This window comes from Notolepis coatsorum (genome assembly GCF_963971535.1).
Source record: "Notolepis coatsorum genome assembly, chromosome: 7".
Taxonomy (NCBI): Eukaryota; Metazoa; Chordata; class Actinopteri; order Aulopiformes; family Paralepididae; genus Notolepis; species Notolepis coatsorum.
Genome location: NC_140171.1, coordinates 119,502,603 through 119,528,226, shown reverse-complemented (window position 1 = coordinate 119,528,226; position 25,624 = coordinate 119,502,603). Strand labels below are relative to the sequence as shown.

The window sequence follows — 25,624 nt, the reverse complement described above, 5'->3', positions numbered from 1 at the left end:
CCCAAGGATTATATGGAGGAAAGCAGGAGGCCGGACCAGCACTCTAAAGTACTGGTCCGGCCTCCTGCTTGTCCATAGGTAGTAATAGGATGCTGAAATAGTGGCAAGTTAAGTCACATCTAAGAGATAATAGCTACATTTGGAGCGCGGCTCTGCATATTTTCATATGGGGCGCTGCATCCTCCACACATCCAACTGTGTCTCAAGCAATGTACCAGTCACCACTGAACTTCATAAAAGTCAGACAAAGCTTGCCAAAAGCTCAAACAGTGTTTTCCAAGCCCACGTGGAAGAACTCAAAATACAAAGAAACAGACTAAGAAACGATGTAAACACCATGATCAAATCCGCAAAAAGAAATGTCATCAATGACAAAACTGAGAAAAACAAACCCTGTGAACTTTGGAAATTACTCAACAACCAACTAGGCTGCAGCTAAAACTAAAACTAAAAACCAGGTTTACAAACATAAACATAAAGACAGAAAACACTCTCATCACAGACAAGCTGGATGTGGCCAAATACTTAAACACATTCTTCACTAACATAGCCACAACACTGGTAAATAAACGACCCTCCCACTCAGGGCATTTTGGGGTAGAACACGTCCTAGCATACTACAAAAACCTAGGGGTCCGCAAAGACGACTTCAAACATGAATTGGTAACAACAAAAAAACTGAGCGCCCTACAACCTAACAAGGCCACTGGCCATGACAATATCCCCTCCAAATTCCTCAGAGACTCAGCAACCGCCATCACCCCAGTCATCACACACATAATAAACCTATCCATAAAACAAGGACACGTCCCCAAAGTCTTCAAAATTGCGAGAGTGACCCCCCTGCACAAAAAAGGCAGCAAATTAGACCCAGGCAACTACCGCCCTGTTTCTATTCTTACCTCCATCTCGAGAGTCATGGAAAAAATTGTCTACGAACAGGTCGAAAAGTACCTTGAGGGAAAAAATCTAATCTACGAATTCCAATCTGGCTTCAGAACATCCCACTCCACTGACACATGCCTTCTCTATTTGAACGACCACATCAAACAAGAGGTGGACGCTGGCAAATACTGCGGCATGGTCATGCTGGACCTCCAAAAGGCTTTCGACACTGTCAATCACTCCATTCTGATTGACAAGCTAAAAGCAATTGGTTTTGATAGTTCATCAGTGAGCTGGATGCAATCCTATCGGAGGAGAGAGAACAGATCGTAGAGGTAAACGGTACCCTACCCCCCCCCCCCCCAGTGAACTGTGGTGTTCCACAAGGAAGCATACTAGGACCGTTAGGGTTCCTAATTTATGCAAATGAGATGTCATCAGCTTGTGACTGCAACTTGTTCCTGTTCGCGGATGACTCAGCCCTGCTGGTCTCTGACAAGAACAAGTTACAGGTTGAACAAACCCTCAGCTCAGAACTCGGCAGAATCTGCACCTGGCTCGCTGATATCAAACTATCATTATACCTGGGTAAAACAGTCCATTCTCTTTAGATCAAATAACAAACTCAGCAAGACCAACGGCTTCTCAGTTACAGTGGGTGACAATATTGTCACAAAAAAGTCAACCAACGAACAAGATTCTTGTACCGGATCTCCTCTCTGGTAAACAAAAATACCCTGAAGACTCTAACAGGAGCACTCATTCAAGGGTACGACTATGCTTGCACCTCATGGTACCAAAGCACCTCAAAGCACCTCAAAGGCTGCGGTTACACTAGCCATTTCATTTAGTTTCATTTAGCTTTTCAGAACGCTGCGTATTGGCAGGCAAGTAAGAGTTAAGTTAGACGTTGTTTTGTTTCGTCTACTATATACATGTAGTACAATGCCAAAGCAGTAGGTGGCGATGTAGTTCAAACATGAAGGCCATTTTCAACCAATCAGAAAGGTTAAACGAGTCACTCCACATCCTGCTCAAAATCTCAAAAGCCACCATCTTTATACCTCGCATGAGCCATTTAGCCACATAGCATTTATTTTTCAGCAAGAAATAAAGTGCAATAAACAAAAATGGATACATTCACTGTGTTCTGCCTCATTTGTTGATGATTTGTTGATGAAACAAAACTAACATCAACACAATTGACCACCAAGAGCGGAGTTTAGTCTCACAAAAATATCGTCGATTTTGTTAGCTTACGTGCTAACGTGATTGGGATATGCCAGTATAACAGTATAGCATTGTGGCTAGCAGCGAAGTAACGTTAATACTAGCAGAATGAATGGATTTAAACGTTATTTAACAGATTGCAGAATGGGTACAATACAATACGGCTCAATACAAACAATTGTTAAGGGAATGCAGACTATTGTAGCTTGTTATATTAATCAGCGTCCCCAGAGCGATAGTTCAACTTGACTAACAGGGTCTGAAAGTAACGTTAGCTAGGTAGCTAACGTTAGCTCACGAGCGACGCTAGCCAGCCAGCACCTGCGAAAACGAATGCCAAACTGATGATATCAGACGTTGATATCAGGAGCTATCAGTAGCTAGATAACATTAGACAACGCCTCATGTATTAAACAAAAGTGAATAAATAGATGACTGGGCCATATTGTTTAATGCTTGTTATGTTGAAAGAGGAGCTCTGAGCTGCTCATGCAGTCGACTCTTGCGTGGTAAGGGTTTGTTGACATGACATGGGTCTGGGAGGGGGAGAATTTGGCGTCTGTCTCTACTGCGCATGGGCATTGGGCAGAACGGCTCCGTATCCGGCTCGCGCAAATTACATGGCACCATTGTCGGCGAGTTTCAGCAAGTTTCCAAAACGAAAACACCTTTTCAGCGTTCCCGCTAGGGAAACGCGTTTTTCTGCCAAAACTGCGTTTCTTTTTAACTTGGTCATGCAAACGTAATCATTCAGCAACAAAACGTTGCTGTTTTAGCCCAGTGTAACCATGGCCAAAGACTACTGCTTGACCTTACTCCTAGAACCCACCTCACCCCTGCCCATTTTGACAACCTAGGATGGCTTAGAGTAGACGACAGAGTACAGCAACTTGCAATGTTCACTGCTGACTTTCACCCAGTATTGTGATGGCCGCCGTGTGAAGTGCTGAGCAGTACTCCTTAGCCTAAACCTCTGTATTATGCCTTTAATCATTGTTTGATCTGTGACCAACGCAAATTTTCTCAAACTGGATTCGCCCCGTCAGAAACGGTAGAGAGCTTGGAAGCCTACATTGACTCGTTGTATCACAATAAAGTTATGCTGAACCAGGCAGACAAACGAACTAGGTCTGAACTGGGCTCTACCGACAATGACGACTCATCGGGTGACATCCGTGAGTCTCTAACACCGATAAAACAGCAACTCCAGAAACTTAATTTACTTGATCAACTGACAAATGACGTGAAAGATCTCAAATCTTCTGTGGAGTGGAATAACTCGCTCATCGAAGTGCTAAAGGCGGACAATGCCTTACTTCGGATTGAAGTCAACAAACTGAAATGTTTGACAGGCGAACTACAAAAGGATCGAGCCAGCATGGCTAATGACATTCTGGATCTTCAATGCAGAAGCATGAGGGATAATATTATAATTCATGGACTTGCAGAAATACCAAATGAAACTCACCTGAAATCCGAAGGGCTGTTAAAGTCATTTCTGGCTAACAACTTGAAAATGGGGACGGAGGAAACCGAAGCAATCCGCTTCTCCAGGGTGCATCGCCTGGGGAGGGCCAGAGTCGACCAGCAGCGGCCCCGTCCGATTGTGGCCAAAGTTATCGACTCCAAAATGAAATACTCTGTCATGTCCAAGCGGAAAGAGCTGAAAGGTTCCAAGTACTCCATTAGTGATCAATTCCCAGCCGAGATAATGAACAGACGGAGGCTGCTGTACCCGATCTTGTCAGAGGCGAGGAAAAACGGAAAGAATGCTCGGCTCTTTGTTGACAAACTCTATATCGATGGCATCCTTTATAGGAATCCTCGTACAACATATACTGGCTGAGTGGTGGTGAAGATTATATCGTTTGCGATGCTCAGGATGATCTTCGGAATATCCAGCATGCTGCCCCAGTAGCCCTGAAACGTACGAGCTCGAGCGGCATGCCTCGTAGGGCTACTGCCTCAGCAACTGTAAACATTTGAAGCATGAGGACGATGCCAGTAGTTCGGTGATTCTGCAGCACGCATGCTTCACAGCCGATGTAAACATGGACGCATGGTGATGACGTCAGCAGCACGCTGTCCTTACCAAGACTACCTGGACTGCATTCTGTGATGTTGATACTGCAGACAGCTGTAGATAAGTTTCTCAAGACATTCTTTTGCCTATTTTCCACTTTCTTTTAATGTTTCTTCTCATATATTATTTCTTCTCATATATTATTATTTCTATTACTATTAATATTGGTTATACTAGTTAATGAATTGATTGGTTGGTTTATTGATTCATAATTAATATTATGTTATTTTCCTTTTCTTTCATTTAGATTTCATGTCTTTTGCATTATTTGTATGCACGTAGATATTTATGCACATATGTTGGTGTGCATGTTTGTATGTAGGTATGCATGTTGTGTGCATGTTGCGTGTGTATGTGTATATATATGCATGTTGAATGTTTCTCTGTGCGTATGTGCATATGTATGTGCGTGTACCTATTTGTATGTATTTCTGTATGCACTGATATCATTGTCCATCCGATCTCTCTCTCTCTCTCTCTCTCTCTCTCTCTCTCTCTCTCTCTCTCTCTCTCCCCCCCCCATCTATATTCTCATTTTTTGGCTAGGGAGTTGTGGTTATCGTTAGGCTACTCACCCAAAATCCTTGGGCCTATGAGGTCAAGGTTAAATGGGCTGGGTGGTTCTGTGTTGGTTGTTGATTTGATATTGTCTGTCTGTGTCTTGTCTGTTCGTCTTGTCTTGTCTTGTCCTATCTGGTTATGTCTTGTCTTGTTATGTATTGTCTTGTTATGTCCTGACATGTTCATTATGCTTGCTCAACTCTCTATTGTTCCTGGATCTATGCTGTTTTATTGGGTCATTGATGGTATTCTCCTAATTACTAAAGATCAAGATGGATAATACAAAAGGACTTAAAATTATACACTTGAACATAAGGAGTCTCAAACACAAAATTGACCTATTGCGGCCGTGGGTGGAACAGCACAAACCCAATGTAATTACACTTTCTGAAACCTGGCTTAATAACAAGATATCCAACAATGAAATCAAGCTAACTAATTATGTCATATATAGAACTGATAGAGGTTTGAGAGGTGGTGGTGTAGTCACTTATGTGTCATCAGATCTTGCTGCTGAATTAATTGTGCCTGCAGTTGTCCCTGTTAATTTTGAGGGCATTTTTGTGAAGGTAATCCTACACGAGAACAAATATATAACTATTGGTAACATCTATAGACCTCCTTCAGCTCCTGCTGATTCCTTCAACTGTTTAGTCTCCACCATAAATTCAATTCATGACAAAAATGAACTTGTAATTTTAGGAGATTTTAACCGTTGCTGGTTGGATAAAGCCTCAAAAAATGCTAAAAACATAGACGGAAACGCTCGCGGTTGAATCCGTAAAAATATTTTTTCGGATGTGCCTTTTGTTCATACGGCAACGCCGTTTTTGCGGGGAGAATCCGCAAAAAAGTGAAACCACCTTCCTGGGTGGAAATCCTAGAAACGATACACCTTCGGCCCTTCGCGCTATCATCTGAACAGTCAAACCGCATAAAACTATGACGAAAGGGGAGCTCCCGTATCTCGGCGCTATTTCGGCGTCAGGGACAACCGTGCTCGTCACGGATCTGGGGTACACGAGTTCGACTCCCGGACTCGCCGTATTTTCTCAGTGTCTTCCCCTGATCTATATCCCATTCAACCTGTTTCTGTCGGTCATGCTTGACCAGAAAAAGCGATAAACGCTAAAAAATGAAGTTTAAAAGAAAAAAAGAAAAAAAACGATGACGAAAGGGTTCTCAAGGCTCTCGTTGCGTACTGCTTACGTCGGAGGCATGCGCCAGTAGCCTAGAAGCACAAACAAAGCGAACAAGCATGTCTGATTCTATCCATGGAGATCACCTGAAGGCTACATTGGCAGTACTTTTAAATACACAAGAATCAGTCCAGCGGCTATCACAACTAGTGACTGGAGCCACTGTCTGTGAGTGACTCTGCTTTGGTCCAATCACATTCCCCCACCCACAGTCTGCGAATCAGAGACAGAGTAGGGCGGGTCTTCACAGCATGCCTGGTTATCTCAACAACCTGAGGCGGTGTAGCGTATGGGTTAGCGGGGCTCTGTCGTCTCGAGTCGACTACACTTTTACAGCCTTGTCTGCACGAAGAATTCCCTCCCAAAACACTAGTCTAAACGCAAAATTAAAAGTGAGATCGCAAGACGACTTCTGCGGTTTCTGTTGAGACTCTCTCCGTCTAAACATGGCCTAACCCAGCTAATAAGTGAGCCCACTCGGGTTACACCCACTTGCCAATCTCTGCTCGATTGGATCTTGGTCTCACACCCTAATCGTATTATTGATTCAGGTATTTCGGCATATTGTCTTAGTGACCATTGCATGGTGTTCTGCATTTGGAAAATCAAATTACCCAAACTTCCCCCAAAATTTCAAAAAATTTGACAAGATAGAAAAATCAATGTTGATGAATTCATTATTGATCTAATTTCAGTTAACTGGGACCGATATCAAATCATCTCAAATGTTCATGAAGCTTGGGAATTCCTTCACACGGAACTAACCAGAATTATCGACAAACATGCACCATTCAAAACTATCAAAGTCAAGGGTAGTCACCTTCCATGGATAACTTCTGACCTCATCAGTACCTTCAGGCAGAGAGATAAGGCATGGGCCACATATCGTAGGACTAAGGATCATGCAAACTGGGAAACATACAGACAGCTTAGAAATAAAAGTAAAATATTTACTCGGAATGCAAAATCAAATTATTATAAAGAATCTCTCAACTCTGATTTTAAAAACACTAAACAATTTTGGAAAAAAATTCAAACTAACTAATTCAACTGAGAAAAATACTCATTGTAATCAATTAAAAGTTAACACCATATTGCATAATCCTCTTCTTGTAGCTCAAGCCTTTAACCAACACTTCTCTTCAGTTTGTACTCCCACAATACCGGATCCTTATGTCATCTGTAACAATGCACCACCTTGCAACAGCTCCTTCTTGTTCACGAAAATCTCACCTATTGATGTTCTGAATGCCATAAAAGACCTCAAAGTGTGTAGTGGCCCAGGCCTAGATGGTTTAGAAAGCAAATTTCTCAAACTTGCTCCACACATTTTGATGTACCCCCTCTGTGATCTCTATAATCTGTCTTTATTATCACATGAAATACCATCCATCTGGAAGCACTCAAAAATCACTCCTCTCCACAAAGCAGGCAATGTACTACAGTAGATCCCAATAATTACAGACCAATAGCAATTATCTGTTCCATAGCAAAAGTCTTTGAAAAGTTAATTTATAAACAACTGTCTAATTATCTCAGCAACAACTATATTTTATCACCTTCGCAATCTGGTTTTCGCTCCAATTATTCCACAACTACTACTTTAGTAAAACTCACTAATGATATTTTCTTCAGCTGGTAATGGTAATCTCACTGGTGCAATATTTATTGATTTAACAAAAGCCTTTGATTTGGTCAACCATTATCTCCTATTAGACAAACTGTACGCTATTGGCCTCTCACGCAATGCCCTACTCTGGTTTAATTCATATCTGCACAACAGAAAACTGTGTTGCTATACAGGATGGTAGATCTGAATTGGCAGTACAGGAACGTGGGGTGCCTCAAGGCTCAACATTAGGCCGGCTCTTGTTCTCAATATTTATTAATGATATCCCCTCAATTTTCACAGGTTATAATGCTCAACTCTATGCCGACGGTGATATATACATCTCAAATTACCTTACCTCAAATTCAGTCAACACTGCAATCAAATTTCAATAAACTCGAATCATGGCTCTCTGCTAATAAACTACTACCGGTAATCAACAAAACTAAAACTAATACTATGCTCTTTGGGACCATCCATAATCTTGCATCCAAAACCATTAATCAACCATTTAATATCACTTGTCTGGACGGTACACAACTGCATAGAGTTGATCACATTAAATACCTTGGTCTATGGCTTGATTCAGAACTCTCATACAAATGTCACATAGATAATATTGTCAGAAAAGTCTACTTTAGTGCTGGTGTTCTCTACCGCAACAGAAAATGTTTCACACTCCCTGTCAGAAAGAAACTGGTTCATCAACTAATTTTACCCATCATGGATTACGCTGATGTAAGTTAGTTTACCAAACTGCATCTAAAACCAACCTTCTTCCACTAAACACATTATTCAACCGTTTATGCAGATTTGCTATTGGCTGCCCATATTTGACACACCACTGCACCATGTATGAAAACCTTAAAGGGGAGATGAAGCATAGCGATATAAACATAGTCATAGCATCAAATTAGTATTTAGATAAACCACAGAAAAGATCACGTTATAAAAATAAGGCGTTTCTAAGAAAAAACGATTTGTTATGTCCATTTATGTAGCATTTATGAACATGTGCACCGCCATTTTGTTGCTGACGTCACGGTGTTGGTTTGGTCTGGCTCCTGGTTTACACTGCTGGTTAGCTGCCTAGTAAACATGGAGTGTCTTGAAGGTCAGTCAGTAAATGCAACGTTGCCTACCAAACAACGGGACCGCCGCGGTGGTTCTTTTTGTATTGCTCCTGGCTGTTCAAACTAATTTTACCGTGTGAAAGAGAGAGGAAAGTTGGTTAATTTCCACAAACTACCAGTGAAAAAAACAGTGTTGTTGGCACGTTGGCTGGCTGCACTCAAGCGGCGCGATCAGCCTGTTGGACAGGGAATGAAGATCTGCAGCGAACACTTCATTGCCTCGGATTATGTTGTTGATGGTGGGAGGTTTGTCCAGAAGACCACTAATCAGCTGAAGCCCGATGCGGTTCCCTCGGTCTTCGACAGACAGACCGGCCCAGGCAGTTCAACCAGCGTCGCGGAGCATTTAGCCTGCTGGCTACCTAGCTACGGTTCAACCAGCGTCGCGGAGCATTTAGCCTGCTGGCTACCTAGCTACGGTTCAACCAGCGTCGCAGAGCATTTAGCCTGCTGGCTACCTAGCTACGGTTCAACCAGCGTCACGGAGCATTTTGCTGCTGGCTAAATTCTCCACGACGCTGGTTGAACTGTCTGGGCCGGTCTGTCAGGAGCAAGGAGCAATACAAAAAGAACCACCGCAGTCCCATTGTTTGGTAGGCAACGTTGCATTTACTGACTGACCTTCAAGACACTCCATGTTTACTAGGCAGCTAACCAGCAGTGTAAACCAGGAGCCAGACCAAACCAACACCGTGACGTCACCATCTAAAATGGCGCCGCCATTTTAGACATCAACTGAGACACTGTGCACAGCTATTTTTTAAAGTTCCAACAAATGTAACCACCTCAGTTGGCAAAAAATCATTCATGTTCAAAGGTCCATCTGACTGGAATAATCTTCCAGTTCATATTCGATCTATAACATCCTCCCAACTGTTTAAAACTGCGCTGTCCTCTCACCTTGAGATTACTTGTTCATGTTTCCACCAATAATAGTATAACAGATCTTTGAAGCAATCACTTGAATATGTGCTCTGTGTTTTATTGTTTGTTTGTCTTATGTTCCTCTTGTTTGCTGTTGTTTGAACCTGTTTATTATTAATTTTATCTTGTTTTGTGTTTGGTTTTTGTTTGTTTCTTTTTGTTTTGTTATGTTTAATACAGATATGTAATTTATGTATTTTGTAAGCTGTGGACCCCCTTGAAAACGAGATGGTTCATCTCATGGGGTAATTCCAAATAAAGAATTTCAATATATAATGGGCCTGGTCTACAAGATGCACTACACCACTAAGGTACCCATGCACATGTCGAAATACTTACCAGAGGTCAGTGAATACCATGACCACAACACCAGAGGGAGCTCCACAAATCATGTCCAACCCAGATTCGGCTCAAACAAGGGACTAAACACGTTCCGTAATTATGCCACATCAATGTTACGCCCTACCCACAGCCGTAAAAAAATGTGAACCTTCAAAACCGCTCTCGGCACCTACGGGAGGCTGCAATTCTAAACTGGCCCTCGTAAATGTCTGAACCCCCCTCCCACCCACCCACCCCCTCCTAATGTGTTCCCTCCCCCTCGTATGTATTATTTACTGTTAGGATCTGTTTAACCTCTTCCATCCGTGCCGTCCGGGGCCGGACCGCAAATGACATCACGTCATAAATCAATCTGTCTAGACTCAAGTATAAACATCATAACCATGTCACAACAGCAGTTATAATGTATATTATCATCAATACGTTAGTTTACCAATAGGTTAAAGTGTTACGTTTTCGTTTTTCTATTGTTTTGGTCGCGAAAGTCGACCATTTTGGAAAAGATTTACATTCTATAATAATATTTCAAATTGCATTGGTCCGGATGGGAGAATTCAGTACTGTATCTACAAAACCTTCTGTTTAATCATCTTCCCTTTATTAATTTCCTTAGGTTTTCTGTACACATGATCTCAAGAAGGTACTGAATGAGATCAGTGGCAGTTTTTCATGTCTGGTCATTTTTAGCATGGTGTTATTCACTGTCAAAGATGCAAAGAAAAATCATAATTCATGTTCTCCTTTGTTTCGTCACAATTTAAGCAAGCCTAGTAATAGACACAATATTTCTATATTATATATATTATATTATATATATATATTATTCAATATTAGATTAGATTATTAATCTGTATGTTGTGTATGTCATAAATGTCATTATGAATTGAAAATGGTCCCATTTCTTTGTTGTTCAGTGGCCAGTCAAGAGGTATTTTTCTGACTTTGAGGTCGGACTGTATGCAACTGTACACATTTAGTCTTTTTTGGGGCTCAAAGGTAGCCTGACACGCCAGACCTATGGAACGTATGCAAGCTAGTTCTCGAGCTAGCCCACGTTCCATGGATCTGGCATGTCAGGCTAGCTCGAAGGGTGACTGCATCAGTTGTCTGGGCTGAAACTTTTGCTGTTGCCTTGATTTTGTATGTGTTTTCTGTTATTTGTGTAACAGGAATCTGTGTTTCCTATAATGCTTTCAGAGGGCCTGTGGTCAAGAATGCCCCACTCTTACTTCAGAACGGCAGTAAAAACATTCCAATCTGTCACAGCGTCACTGTTGTCCATTGAAGATGAAGAGAAGAGAATAAGTGACGAGCCACTGATGAGCACTTTGGGAGTCCTGCAAAAGCTGTATTTTGTGAGTGTTGTGCAAATGTCACAGTTTAAATAAATTTTTCTAATAGCAGTAGTCAACACACAACTTTTAGCTAATTTATTTTTAGCTAAACTATTAATATAAGGTAAGAAAATATCAAGAAAAGAAGAAAAGATCTACAGTACAAGTAGAGATAGAACTAGTACATGACTAGTAAGAGACATAAGGAATAACTTTGCAGGTTATCAGCATTAATGAGAGTTATCGGGTATGGAGGTATTGAGGTTACGTGTGGTATGGGAGAGTCTTGACAGTGACGTGTTTTCCGTTCTTGCTTGGGGAAGCCAGCAAAAAAAAAAAAAATTGGAGATTTTTGGCAAATGAAAGACAGATTTGCCAGGTCATTGACTGTAAAAAAAACTGTTAAAAAAACTGTAAATGTCTGGCAGCAAATACTTTTTTTGGGGTGTTTTTACATATAATTCAATGTAATTTAACATTCAAGAGAATTAAGCAATCGAATAATCATGTAAAAAAATTATTCTTATTAAATCGATTTACAGATTACAACCTTTATTTATTGGTTAATATTTTTTTTTTTTTTTTTTTATCTTTTTCCCCCTCCATTTTCCTCCGATTTTCTCCCATCCCAATGTTAGTCGTATGCCAATTCCCAGTCCCTTCCTGGTCGCTGCGCACTTACCCCCCACAGTCAGATCATCTGGGAGAGTGGAGGCTACCACGTGCTTCCTCCGACACACGTCCAGCCAATCACCGCTTCTTTTCACCTGGCAGCGCGGATTCTCATCGAGAGGGCGTAGCGTGTGGGAGGATCACACTATCCCCCTCAAGTCCTATCCGCGCTTAGCAGGCGCCCCGACCGAACTGTAGGAGTCGCTGTTTACAACGACCCGGACCCACCCCGCCAGCTTCTCCCACCCTCTAATACAGCCAATTGTATTAGTGCAGACGGCCAGCCAAGCTGGTGACAACCCCGGAGCTGTGAGCTGGATTCGAACAGGCGAATCCAGCTCACAGCTCCGGGGTTGGTGACGAACGCAATCTCCGCTCGGCCACCTAACCGCCCCTATTGGTTAATATTTTGATCAAAAGTCATTTACTGTATTTTTATGGCATTTACACTTAAAGTAGAAAAACAAAAGTACCGTAAATCCTCAAATATAGGACGGGTCTTCTATTTACCTCAGCTGCAAAGAGCACCAGGCCTTTATTAGAGAGAGGCTTATATAAGAGGCAGGCCTTAATTTAAAAAAATTACACTCATGGACATAATCCCTTAATTTTCAGACTTTTATTGTATTATTATTATTATTATTATTATTATTATTATTATTATTATTATTATTATTATTATTATTATTATTATTATTATTATTATTATTATTATTATTATTATTATTATTATTTTTATTTTTTAATACTTACATTGTCTGTCTACATTTATTTAGACTAGCATTGGTATTTAAATATTGAGTGCAGTTGAGTAATTGTGGGATTAACGTAATTCACACACTGAAGTTGGAACTGTCTATACTAGGTTGCGGGGTCCGGGGACAGTTTAGCGTGTGGTACCTTCTCGACTTCCTCAGTCGAATCGAGTTGTTGACATGTAGGCAATAGCTTTAGCTGACGCTATCATAGCATCATGATCTGTAATGTGTCAACTGGACAACGCCAGCCTCATCTGCCAACGCCATATAGATAGCGAACGTTAACGTTTGCAAACGAAGTCAACGTCATCCAGCTGACACCACAGATCTAGATATTATGACAACGTTAGCTAGCTTTGCGACCTTATATTAGAGACCGGCCTGTGTTTGTCTAAATGCATCAAACCCCTGGCCATTATAAGAGGCCCCTCCTTTATTGGAGGTCCCTCCTCTATTAGAGGATTTACGGTAATCTGTAAAATAATACTGTTTTTTTTACAGTGTAGCCAGGTCATTGAGCCCTAGTGTTAATAGGGGTGGGACGATACATCGATCCAGATTGATATATCGATCTATTATCAATAATCAAATAGGATCGATGCAACGTAAAAAGATCGATTCATATTGCGATACTCTTATTTTGAAAATCCTGAGAGTCATATCCGCCGGCGCCCAGTATTGTGAAACTCCGTGTAGACAGCAGAGCAGTGCTACAGAGCGTCTATTTTGCGACCCGATATAAGTCTGTGCAGTTTTTTCCCCGCAACGGGTCAAATGCATCTAACATGCTTTGCATCGTCGCCATTCCTTTATGCCCACGTCGCGTTAAATATCTAAATGAACGTCACGTTGGCTGCTTAAGCTAACTAAGCTAAGCAGTTAACCGAGAGAGAGAACAGGAGAGAGGACAGGGGAAGGAGGAGGAGGGGCGGGGGCATTCTGTGTGTGGGGACTGGGGGAGGGGCATTCTGTGTGTGTGTGTGTGTTACTGAGGATGGACAGATAATGTTGATATTTAAACATGAATACATAATAAATGTATTCATGATCATCATGCAACATAAAACAATTGTAGGACGTTTGGGAGAGGAAGGGGTTTTAGCTTGCGTGTTGTGAGTTCCAAAACATTTTACTTAAAGTTTAAAGCTCAATATATAAAAAGTGAACAGGAGGTCTATTTGTATTAAAAACAATAGATTGTTTTTCATTTAAATGTCTGGAAGAGCTCAAAAATAAAAACATCAATTGATATTTCCGTAGCCTTTTTTTAGTTGATCTAAATGTGACTGATTGTGTTAAATGGGCACATAATATCGCCTCATATCGATCGCAGGCACCTGAATCAAATTGTATCGTATCGTGGCAGACTTTGTGATATCGGCAAATATCGTATAGTTGTCCAAAGAATCGATATCGTATCATATCGTGATGAAACTGGTGATTCCCACCCCTAAGTGTTAACAGGGCAGTTGGGTAGTTATCACACTGGAGGCAGAGGATAATACTCTTCTGTACCCGCTCCAGCTGGGATGAAAGGGCCCGTGTGATGGCAGCATTCCATGCAGGTGCAGCTTACTCCATTAAAGGTCATATGTATCCAGTCAGTAAGTCATCTGTGGAGATGGAAAATCATTTGAAACGCATGAGGAAAAATAATTTCCTATTAGTGTTTAATAGTCATAGCATCTACCTGGCTGTTCCAGCGAAGGTCATTCTGATCAATGAGACCAAGGATCTTGAGTTTATCGGAAATTTACATAGGTGATTATTGTGTGATAAGTGTGTTATGTTATTATTATATGTTTCCTGTACTGTAGGTCAACAGCAACAGTCCAAGACGACTGTCAGACAAAGTCTTCCACATAAACATCAGATTTATCCTTCGGGGTGTAAGTACCTGCACTAACTTGAACTATTACAGGCCAGTTTAAAGGGGAACTCCACCCAAATTAAGAATGAACAATGTTAAGGGGGCCTAGGTCAATTAAGTAAATATTTGTGAACATGAGCTACTCTCTCCCAAAGCCATAAAACAGAGAAGTAAGAATCAAACTTGTGATGTCATCAGGTATAAAGACTGGAACTTCTCCACAGACAATGGATGGGAGACAGTTTGAATGTTTGTTTGAGTTTTTATTTTTTTATACCTAAATGAGCTTTATTTAGTAGTGTTCTCAGTGCCATCTTTACTATCTTTCCCAGTGCATTGTCAGGGTATGGAGCAGATTCAGACTTTATATCTGATCTCATCACAGGTTTGCGCTTTTAGCACTATTTAACAATATATATACCATTTATATAGTAGGAATGACATTTATGAATTCAGAAATGTGATGTTGTTCCTCTTTAACACTTTCACTGCCCAAGTTTAATTCCTTATTAGTCCCTTGAATGCCCAGGGCCACTTCAATGTTAGCGTTAATATCGCCTAATCTATGTTTTAAATTATGGCTATGTGTCTAATCTGCCCGTCGCTTATCAAAGACTCATTTTCCAGTCAACATTGTTGTAGCAGATTGTTTTTGTATCGGTTCATTTCCGTTTTCTACCATTCTGAAAAGCACTCGGTTTCACGGAAAAAAGAAGAGATTCCCTGATAATCGCCTTTTCCTGGAATATTCTAGAACGTTGTCATTTTTCGGGCCTATTTATGAATCGTTTTCAAATAAACGCTAGATTATCGATAGTATATGTGTATGCATGCACGCTCTTGCGGCGAGCCGAAAATCTAGTCTCCTATTTCCTGACGGCGCGCACAGTCAAACAGCGATATCACATAATCACATAAAAACGTATATATCCGTGAAAACACGTCTGATTATCCTTAGACTGGTAACATAGATTCCTTACCTGAGATCAGATGGTATCCAAATGGATTATTCCAATTCCTGATCGCCATTCGAAAAAATCGCTCCTTTTAGTGATCCACCGTGTATACTGTAAAACACATATTCCCCGCTGCTCTGAGAGTCCAGCATGAAGCTGGTAGACGCCGGTTGCATGAGTGAGAAGTAAAATGTGGAGTGCAGGGTTTTTTTTCTCATTCATTTTCATTGAGTTTAATCCAAAAGGGTGAATTACCATCTGGGAGACGATAGGGGGCGCTTTTTTCACATCTGAGCGCCTGAGGTAGCTGAATTTCCAACGGTAGACACGGTTGATGAAATATGATTTCAGATCGCTAAAAAAAATTAAATAAAAGAACAAACGAATATTCTCGTGATTGGGCATTCAACCCGGGCGGTAATAACCAGAATAATCTCGGGCGTGGCATGCAAAGTGTTAAGTGTAAATGTACCACAAGCTAATAAAATTAAAAAAAAATGTACCATAGAAACAATGCTGATTTATTTTTCTAACAATCTCCCAAGGACACAATCTTTGTTATGTTTCATCTGTCTGAGCGTTCTGCTCTAGCCTTTATTGGGGATATTCGTCATCCGCACACTTATTGTGCGCACGTTGAAAAAACTTCTATGCACCTACATCCACCGTGGCCACGCCTGCCCCGTGTTTCCTTAAAACACAGGACGTGGTCACCTCCACGCCCTTCCTCATTATTTTCACGCGTGAAGGTAGCTATATGCGCCATCAAACAGTGAAACGTTACAGACGTTATGAAGAGAAAAGGACATTGGACTATCGAAGTCTTTTCCAGGACTTCCCCAGCGCGTCCAGATGGAGTATCGCTGGGTGCCCGATGCTGGACTTTCTTCAGATTCCCGTCACCAGCGTGGCAGAGGACTGGAGAACGTCGTCAGACGGTATGCGGTAGTCGAACCGAACCGTGTCCAGGTATGGCCGTTAACGGCAACACGCGGCGCTGTCACTGTCGCCCATTGCCCCATGCAACCGGGCGGCATGTGCACAGCGCAGTGGGGTTTGTACTCGGGTGAACGCAGACAACAAGCAATGTTATTACGTGTTTTTCCCAGTATTATGCCGTTCGCGGCCACAGCCAATGGGGTTCCACTCCCGTGTGTCGGGGGGGGGGGGGGACCCGAGCCCGGGACCCTTATATCGCTGACGGACAGGTGGTGTCTAGTGTTAAGGGCCTGACCGAGGCTTATCTACCTTTTGCACAGGTAGACGGCCTGGTGGGGGGGCTTAGGACTGGCGTGCCGCGCTTAGACAAGCTGCTTGCCTCTGTCCTTTGCCCAGATATGGTAGAGTGGCACCCCGACCGGAAGCCGACGCCGAGGGGCGAGTCGGCCCGGCCGATGGCTGAGTGAACCGACGAGGCCTATACCGCCGCAGTACAGAACCTGGCGGCAACCACTAACATTTCTCAGTTAGCTGCTTTTCTTTCAAAAATGGTGTCAGGCGGTGGGGGCTTGGGCCCGGAGGACGCCAATACCCTTGCGCAGGGTTTTGAGGTTATGCGGCATCTGTAACACAGCTGCAAGCTATAGCCTCAGGGAAAGGGATGACGCGTTCAACATTGACATATGTGGTGGGAGCAGTCTCCCCTGGAGGAGGAGAGGAGAATTCCGAGGATGGACTTTTTGGTTTATCAGCGGAGGCGCCGGCGGCCTATAGCCAGGCCCCCACGCCGCCCCACACCTCACAGCCAGAGGTGAGAGTATTGTCTCGTCAGCGGCTGCTGCGAGACCCCCGACTAGTGGCCTTGCGACCCCTGCCCTAGACACCCTGTGTAAAGCACATAATGACACAGAGACATGGGTTCTCACGGTGCCGACAGACCCGGGCGGCCGTAGGTTCAGGCGAATTTGAAGTGCCCGGCTCCCCCCCGGGAGTAGACCGACATCATCTCACTGTGTCTATTAAAACTATCTGTTCACCCCCTCGTATGCGATACGAAAATAAAGGCTCTGTTCCCGCTCTGGCGTTGGGCCACGTTACTATTCCTGCCGGGAAGCGTAAGCGGCCCGACATGTCACTTCTCATGGCAGAGGCTGATACCCAGGTCCTTGCTACGCATGGGTTTGTCTATGAGAATGTTGTATTTTCAGAAGGCCCCTCTGCCACACGCTCGGCGTGTGCGCTTGACGAGCCTGGCGCTACATATGATGACGGAGCGGGTTCCCCTGTCTCAAAAAAAGGTTGTCAAGAGTGGAAACCCCTGGCCGCATCACAGCAACGTAGTGTCACAGCGCGGGTTCCCCCAGCCCTGCCCTCGCCAGGCTGGGTATTAGGCTTGTGATTCCCCCGTCCGGACTACCAGTCCTAGCAGCGGCAGTGTGTCAGGCACACGTAATTTGAGTGATAGTAATATCATTACAGGGTTACAGTGTGTGACGAACTTTTACTCAAGGCAAAGTAAAGACCACACGTTGTGCATGTCCAGCCGTAGAGCAGGCCATCCCCAGCTGGCTCAGCGCTTTGCTAAGACGGGACAATGCTCAGCGGGGGAACCGTGTCATCCACTCCCTGACATAGGCATGCTGACTGCTGTTCCCCCCGTTTCAAACCGCCCCTTTCTGTCGAGGTCCCCCCATGGGTGCAATTACCCCGACCCCAGCCTCGCTGGTGGAGTCAGGGTGCAAAACCCCGACCCCACAAGATACCTCGCTGGCAGAGTCAGGGTTCGCAATGCACAGCGGGAGGGACCGGGCCTCCTATCTACAATTCTTAGCAGGTCAGCGCCAGTTAGCTGCGAGACCGCTTTGCGATTTGTCGGCATGGATAGAGAGAACGATGAGATTGGGGCTCGTGTTGCCATTTTCACCCCCCCCCCCCCCCCCCCCCCCTCCGTTTTTGGGTTTGAAACGGACTCTGTTATTAGAGGCCAGTGACAGCCCTGGCAGACGAGATTCAATCTCTGTTGGCGAGGCAGGCCATCGTCACAGTCCTGAAAAAGACGCTGGGGGACGTGATGAGTGGGGTCGACTCCCAATATTTTCTGATAAAGCAGGAAAACAGGGGGTATCGGACCCATACTGGACCTGTCCTCGTTCAATCATTTGATTGCGGGGAGACGGTTCAGAATGTTGACCCTCACCTCCATAGACCTGAAGGATGCGTATTTTCACATCTCGATTTTCCCTCCTCACAGGAAATTCCTGCGCTTCCTTTTTCAGGGAATAGCGTACAAATACCAGAGACTGCCGTTCGGCTACTCTCTGACCCCTTGCACTTTCACCAAGTGCTTGGAGACCGCGCTGGGGCCTCTGTGCCGTCGGGAATAAGAGTTTTATTCTACCTGGACGACATTCTGGTCCTCAGCCGGTCGGAGGAGGTCGCCAGGTCTCACACCAGGCAGGTGGTGGAACACCTCACCAGCCTTTGTTTAGCTGTGAACTGGAAGAAGAGTACTCCTCTTCCCAGCCAACAGGTGGAGTACTTGGGCTTGATTCTAAGCTCAAGGTCTATGAGGGAAACTCTCTCAGAGCGACGTCAAGAGGATATTCTCGGTGCGCTCGGGGGGTTCCATCCTGGCAGGACGGTTACGGCATGGTTTGTAATGTGCCTGCTCGGCAGGATGGCGTCTGCCCACTCTGTGGTCCCACTTGGTCTCCTCTTTAGGAGGGAAATACAGAGGTGGTTTTTCAGTATGAAAATAGACCATGTGAGAGGCAAACGGAAGCGCCTGAGAGTCCCCACTTCAGTAATAGGGGACCTCAACCACTGGAGGAGGCCGGGAACCCTTACCGACGGGGTCCCCATGGGCAGCAACACATCGCACATGACGGTCTTCTCCGACGCCTCCCTCACAGGATGGGGGGGGGGACATGTTGGACCAACGCGGTAGGAGGCTTGTTGGCCTGCTCTGTCTACCCTACATATCAATGTGTTGGAATTGAAGGCAGTGCTTCTAGTCCTCAAACGGCTCCGCCCTCATGTGATGGGCGAGCACGTTCTGGTCAGGAAGAACAGCACAGCGCCAGCGGCGTATATCAACAGACAGGGAGGAGTGCGCTCCCCCGTCTCCACCAGGCAGCGGTCAGACTCTGGCTATGGGCATCTCGCAATCTGCGCAGCCTGAGGGCTCTCCACATTCCCGGCAAGGAGAATGTGGGTGCAGATTTGATGTCACAGGGAGGTCCCCACCCAGATGAGAACTGCCCCCTCTGAAAACTCTTTTAAAAAACAACTAAAAACACATTTGTTCAGACAGGCCTTTGGTCATACATAGGCACTTTTTCTTGTCCTCACTGTTCATATAGTTTTGTTTTTTAATTAGTGATTCATGATTTTATCCAAATTCTTTTATTCTACTTTTTTATCTGGTTTCACTGTTTTTTAACTGCTGTCTGTTGTTGTTGTCATTTATTTCTGATTTAGTTTTGTTGTGTTTTTTATATAAGCTGTAGTGTAAAGCACCCTGTGAATTTGTGCTGTGAAGGGTGCTATATAAATAAAAGTCATTCATTCATTCATGAGGGGTCTGGACCCAGACATAGTCAGACTGATATGGAACCGATTCGGGGAGGCCGCGGTGGACCTGTTTGCGAGCAGCCAGTCCCATCAGTGCCCCCTGTGATTCTCGGTCAGTCGGAAGGACAAGCCCCCTCTGGGAGTAGATGCCTTCTCGACGTACCTGTGGCCGCCCGGGATTCTATATGCGTTCCCCCCCATACATCTGATAAACCAGCTGTTGGAGCGGGTACGCCAGGAGCGCATGACTTTGATCCTGGTCACGCCAGACCGGGGCACAGCTTTGTGGTTCCCAGCCCTATTTCAACTCCTGGTCGCCCCACCGCGGCCTGGTCGACGTGGGCCCTCTCTCAGGCATACGGCTCGGTGTTTCTACCACCTGTCCTGGGGCGGCCTCTAATGGCTTGGCTGCTGAGAGGTTGAATTTGCAGGGGATGCGTCTTAACACTGCTGTGATTAACACCATCCAGAACATGCGTGCTCCGTCCACTACCGCGGTTTACACAGGGACGTGGCGTATGTTTCGAGAGTGGTGTGAGGCCTGGACCCAGTATCATGTCCCCTGAACTTGGTTCTGTCCTTCCTCCAGTCTATCCTGGATAGGCTCTCGGCCTCGACAGTGAAAGTATATGCCGCGGCTATATCTTCTTGTCATGTGGGTTTTTTATTTTATTTTTTTATTCTCTCTTTCTCTGATTTTTCTCTGTTTTTCTCCCCGTCCCAATTTAGTCGTTGTGCCAATTCCCCCCCTCCCCTGCCTGGTTGTTGTGCGCATGTTCTCCTACTGGTCGGTACAAGGGAACCCTGAAGTCATCCGCACGCTTCCTCTGACACGTGCGGCGACAGCCAGTGATTCTTTTTTCACCTGGCAGCGAGGACTCTCATTGGTGAAGAGTAACGCGTGGGAGGTCACGCTGCCTTCATCAAGTCTTGCCTCCGCTGAGCAAGCGCCCAGACCTGACCTGTAGGCGTCGCTGTCCACAATGCCAGATTCCCACCTATGACTTCCCTCCCCCTAACTCAGCCAAACGAGTTAGTATGACGATCAGCCCACGCCAAGGCAATGCTGACTCCGGGAGTCGAGACCGCAGCCTCTTGCATTGGTGACGAGCGCAATCTCCGCTACGCCACCTGACCGCCTTGTCATGTGGGCTTTGAGGGCAAAACGTTATTCAGCCACCCTCTCGTGAGACGTTTCTTGCTGGGCGCACAGCGCCTCAAGCCTGTTGAACGTGCGCTAAACGCGTGGGTGAGCTATGCGCTCTTTCGGTTCGGCCCGAGTGTCTGTCTATACAGGGTAATAGCAGCGTTACTCTGAGGTCCAATCCAGCCTTTGTGCCAAAAAATATCCGGAGTTCTTATCGCTCCAGGGATATTGTGCTACAGGCTTTTCACCCTCCCCCTCACACAGGTGAGGCGGAGAGGAGCCTTCACCTGTTGTGTCCTGTCCGTGCGCTGGCGGTGTACCTTAGACGCACACAGGACCTCAGGGCTACCAGTCAACTACTTATCTGTTACGGTGGCCCCAACACGGGTAAGGCGCTGTCCAAGCAACGCCTGTCACATTGGTTGTGCGAGGGCATTGCCCTCTGCTACACTTTGGCCGGACAGGTAACCCCCGCAGGCATCAGGGCACACTCCACTCGTGGAGTGGCAGCCTCTGCTGCCTTGCTTGGGGGGGGTCTCGGTGGAGGACATCTGCGTTGCGGCCTCTTGGTCCTCCCCAGGCTCTTTTGTCAGGTTTTACCTCATAGACATGACTGGGGGCTCTGTCTCCCAGGCAGTCCTGAGTACCGGGACTTCTCCTGCGCCCCGCCACCAGGTGGGCTAGCAGGAGTGTGTGGGTGTGGACTGCAGGGTGTTTTCACATGCGGTCCCACTCATGTTGTGCGTCCTAGAGTGGCTGTTCCCTATTATGCATATTGGTCCGAGTTCCCTATCCCCCCGCTCCTTGTTAGGACGAGTGGGGGGACGAGACCCCCCTCTCCATTTTGATGGGTGCAAGGGCCCTCAGGGGGTGCATCTATCAGTGGCTGCCCGTCCGCTCCCCCTTTTTGGTCCCAATAAAGGCTAGAGCGGAACGCTCAGACAGATGAAACATAACAAAGGTTATCCTATAACCCTAGTTATGTGAATACTGGCTGAGCGTTCCGCTCTTCACGCCCTGAGGACCCTTGGCTGTTTTTTCACGTGTGAAATTCAGACTCGGAAGGGCGTGGAGGTGACCACGTCATGTGTTTTAAGGAAACACGGGGCAGGCGTGGCCACGGTGGATGTAGGTGCATAGAAGTTTTTTCAACGCACGCACAATAAGTGCACGAATGACGAATATAAATATTGTATTGTCAATATATAATAGGCTAGAGCAGAAAGCTCAGCCAGTATTCACATAACTAGGGTTATAGGATAACCTTCGTTATTAATCTTTTGTTTACAACAAAATGAAATTATGTAGATCAAGAAATAGCATAGCCTAAAGATTTTTATGGGGGGATAACGTTTGTAGTTCTTAAGTTAGAAATATATTTTATATACTTAGTACTGTGAATAGGATGTCTTAGGAATTAAAATCAAAACAAAGCATTACAACCACACATCTAGTGAACTAAAGACCATAGCATTGAGATGAAATGCCCCTTTAAATACTTGGTCAAGCTGACAAGCACCTGTTTTCTAATTCTATCTTTAGATTCGATTCCTGGAGCAAGAGCTGCGATGGATACAGTTCCCTTTTCCTGAATCTCGAATTCGGGATCCCAGCAAGGTGGCAGAAGCCTTGAACTTTGGCAAGGTTTGGTGATTTACCTAAAGTCATTGAAAACAGTATCATTACATTAGGGCTGGGTGACAAGGAAAGCAATTATATCACAATAAGCAGACAGAATAGTTTCTATAGTGATAAAAGCTAGACCTATATCACAATATTTGGTAGGTATGGAAATAAATAACATGTTTTTTTATTTATTTATTTTTTATTATCTTTTTCCCCCTTCTTTTTCCGTTTTTCTCCCATCCCAATGTTAGTCGTTATGCCAATTCCCAATCCCCTTCCTGGTCGTTGCGCACTCTACCCCCTACCATTGGTCCGGGAGGGCGGAGACTATCGCATGCTTCCTCCGACACATGTGTACCCAGCCCACCGCTTCTTTTCACCTGGCAGCGCAGACTCTCACTGGGAGAGTGTAACGTGTGGAAGGTCACACTACCTCTCCTAGATCGTTCCCTTGCTGTGCAGGCGCCCCGACCGAACTGTAGGAGTCGCTGTTTACAATGACCAGGACCCACCCTCGCCGGGTTTCCCACCCGCTAACACTGCCAATTGTGTTAGTATGGACGGTCGGCCAACCCGGAAGCACCACAGCTGGATTCGATCCCACTGTCTCTGTGGTGGTAGACAGACGCTTAGTCCGCTGCGCTACCCGGCCGCCCTATAAATAACATGTTTATAATCCAATCCAATAATCCAATTGATGGTAATACATTTATACATGAGACATCTGATTTAAATGTTTGCTTTGTAGCAGTGGGCCTATACAAAACTGTATCACGATTCCACAACATAACCCCCCCCCCCCCCCCAGATAGACAATCAACTATAAAAAAAAAAAAAATGATATATTGCCCAGCCCTTGTTTCCATTATATCACTTAACCTTAATTTCTTTAATTAATTCTTCCTCACAGGATAGGCTTTCCCTCCTGATGACATATCCCTGTATCTTAGATAAAGAAACCAAATATGAATCGTGGGTGTTTGACAACGCAAAAACCGAAGTAAGTACTTAATTGAAGAAAAGTCTACTCTGTGAACTCTTTTGGACACATTGATCATTTTTATACTTACTACAGTATGCGTCTGTGTTATTTTTCTTTACATCAGGCTCGTTATCTGGAAGGCCTTGGCATCTGTTTTAGAAATTACATGATTGTGGGACGTGAAACACTGCTACATGATACCCTCCATTGCCTGCGAGAACGTTGCTGCTTCCTTGAAGTGCCTGGTCCTGTAGAGGTTAATTTTGTTTATAATTTTCATTATTTTTGCAAATATGATTCTTGGAAGTCCTTCTCTCTTGCTTGCTTTTCATTTTGTATTGTCAATATATAATAGAGCTACAGACCTTTCTTTGCTATACAGAATTACATTAATTAATGTCCACGTCACCAACAGACCATTTCAATGTTTCTAAACAATAACACAATATGGGCCTATGTACACATGGGCAACTTATGATACTCCTGGAACATCCAGTATGACCGGCGAGATTGTGCATGGAATGGGTGATGTTTTCTAGTGTGAAACACAATCACAAAGGTGGCTTGTTCTGAAGATATAAATGTTTTCTTTGATAAAAGCCCTATAGCCAAAAGAGAACTTTGAGCACCATATTTTCCCAGCACCTTAATAACATTTCATACTGCAAAACCTAGGCAAGACTAGGCAAAACATACGGTTATCCTATAACCATAGTTATATGAGTATAGCGAGCCAGTGGCGGCCGGTGGGTACTTCGCCACTAGGGGCGCTATACCAAACATCTCTCCCTCTCTCCTTCTCTCTCTCACACACAGCGCGACGTGGAATCGATTTGTTACACAATCAGACCTATTATATACCAAGAATAACTTCAGTATGAGTACAGGGCTGTACACATATTTTGCATATTGTTAAACGAGCCAAGGCTAGCTATTAAACTATGGATATGAATCGAAAATCTGGGACCCTGATGTAAACAAGACAAACGTCTTTCTCTGGTCTGCATCCCCTTAACAATTGTGTGTATTGAGCCGTACTGTATTGTACCCATTCTGCAATCTGTTAATAAAGTTCTCATTCATTCATTCATTCAAACATAGACGATATTGAACAAGCCATAATCCACGTATTTTCAATCCGAGAGAGCTGCAGTAGTTAAATCAATGAGCCATCGACATAGTCAGTGTGGTAACGACGTAACGTTATTATTGCATCCAAGATTGATACACGGCTGGCTAGGCAGTTGGTAGTCATAGTCTTGTGTTATAAAATAAATAAACAATCTGCAATGTCTCGCTTCATGAATGGCCAGCAGTAGCCTAACAGTACTGCTCCTAAAAAAAACTATTTACAAACGTTAACATTAACCACAGAGAGAGAGAGAGAGAGAGAGAGAGAGAGAGAGACTCACTGTTTAGTTGAAACGTCCAGGGCAGGAGAGCTTGATAAACGTGTATAATCCACTGATGATGTATTCCAGACCACTGTCCACTGTAGTCTTGTCTCCAGACTACATCCGCCATATAGCTTGTTAGCCAAGTGTTAGCTCGTTAGCACAACACAAGTACATTCCTTTGTCCATTTCCGCTCGAACAGACTGCAAACTACCTGGCGTTCTATCGCCATGCTCTAAGACAAACTCTAACCTTAACCAACTTTGAAAGAGTGCCTAAGCTTAACAGTCTAAAGAACTTGCAGTCACGGCACGCTCGTCTAAGACAAACAGCTGCCTGCATCATTCTCACAACAACACAACTATCTCCACCGACCAACCTAGGAACCAACCTAGCCGGAATAACC

General features: G+C 44.4%; 1 protein-coding gene across 3 annotated transcripts in view; it reads left to right on the top strand.

Annotated features, from left to right (window-relative positions):
• Nucleotides 1–25,624, top strand: part of herc56.1 (HECT and RLD domain containing E3 ubiquitin protein ligase 56.1) — a 64,422-nt gene that overhangs the window by 19,009 nt on the left and 19,789 nt on the right. For 2 of the 3 annotated variants that reach the window (XM_084319366.1, XM_084319368.1), the window contains exons 13-17: nt 11,164–11,321; nt 14,548–14,619; nt 22,758–22,859; nt 23,752–23,841; nt 23,948–24,079. In XM_084319366.1, coding sequence (XP_084175492.1) covers nt 11,164–11,321; nt 14,548–14,619; nt 22,758–22,859; nt 23,752–23,841; nt 23,948–24,079 — 554 coding nt within the window. The remainder of the gene's footprint in view (nt 1–11,163; nt 11,322–14,547; nt 14,620–22,757; nt 22,860–23,751; nt 23,842–23,947; nt 24,080–25,624) is intronic. The other variant, XM_084319367.1, reaches the window with a different exon arrangement.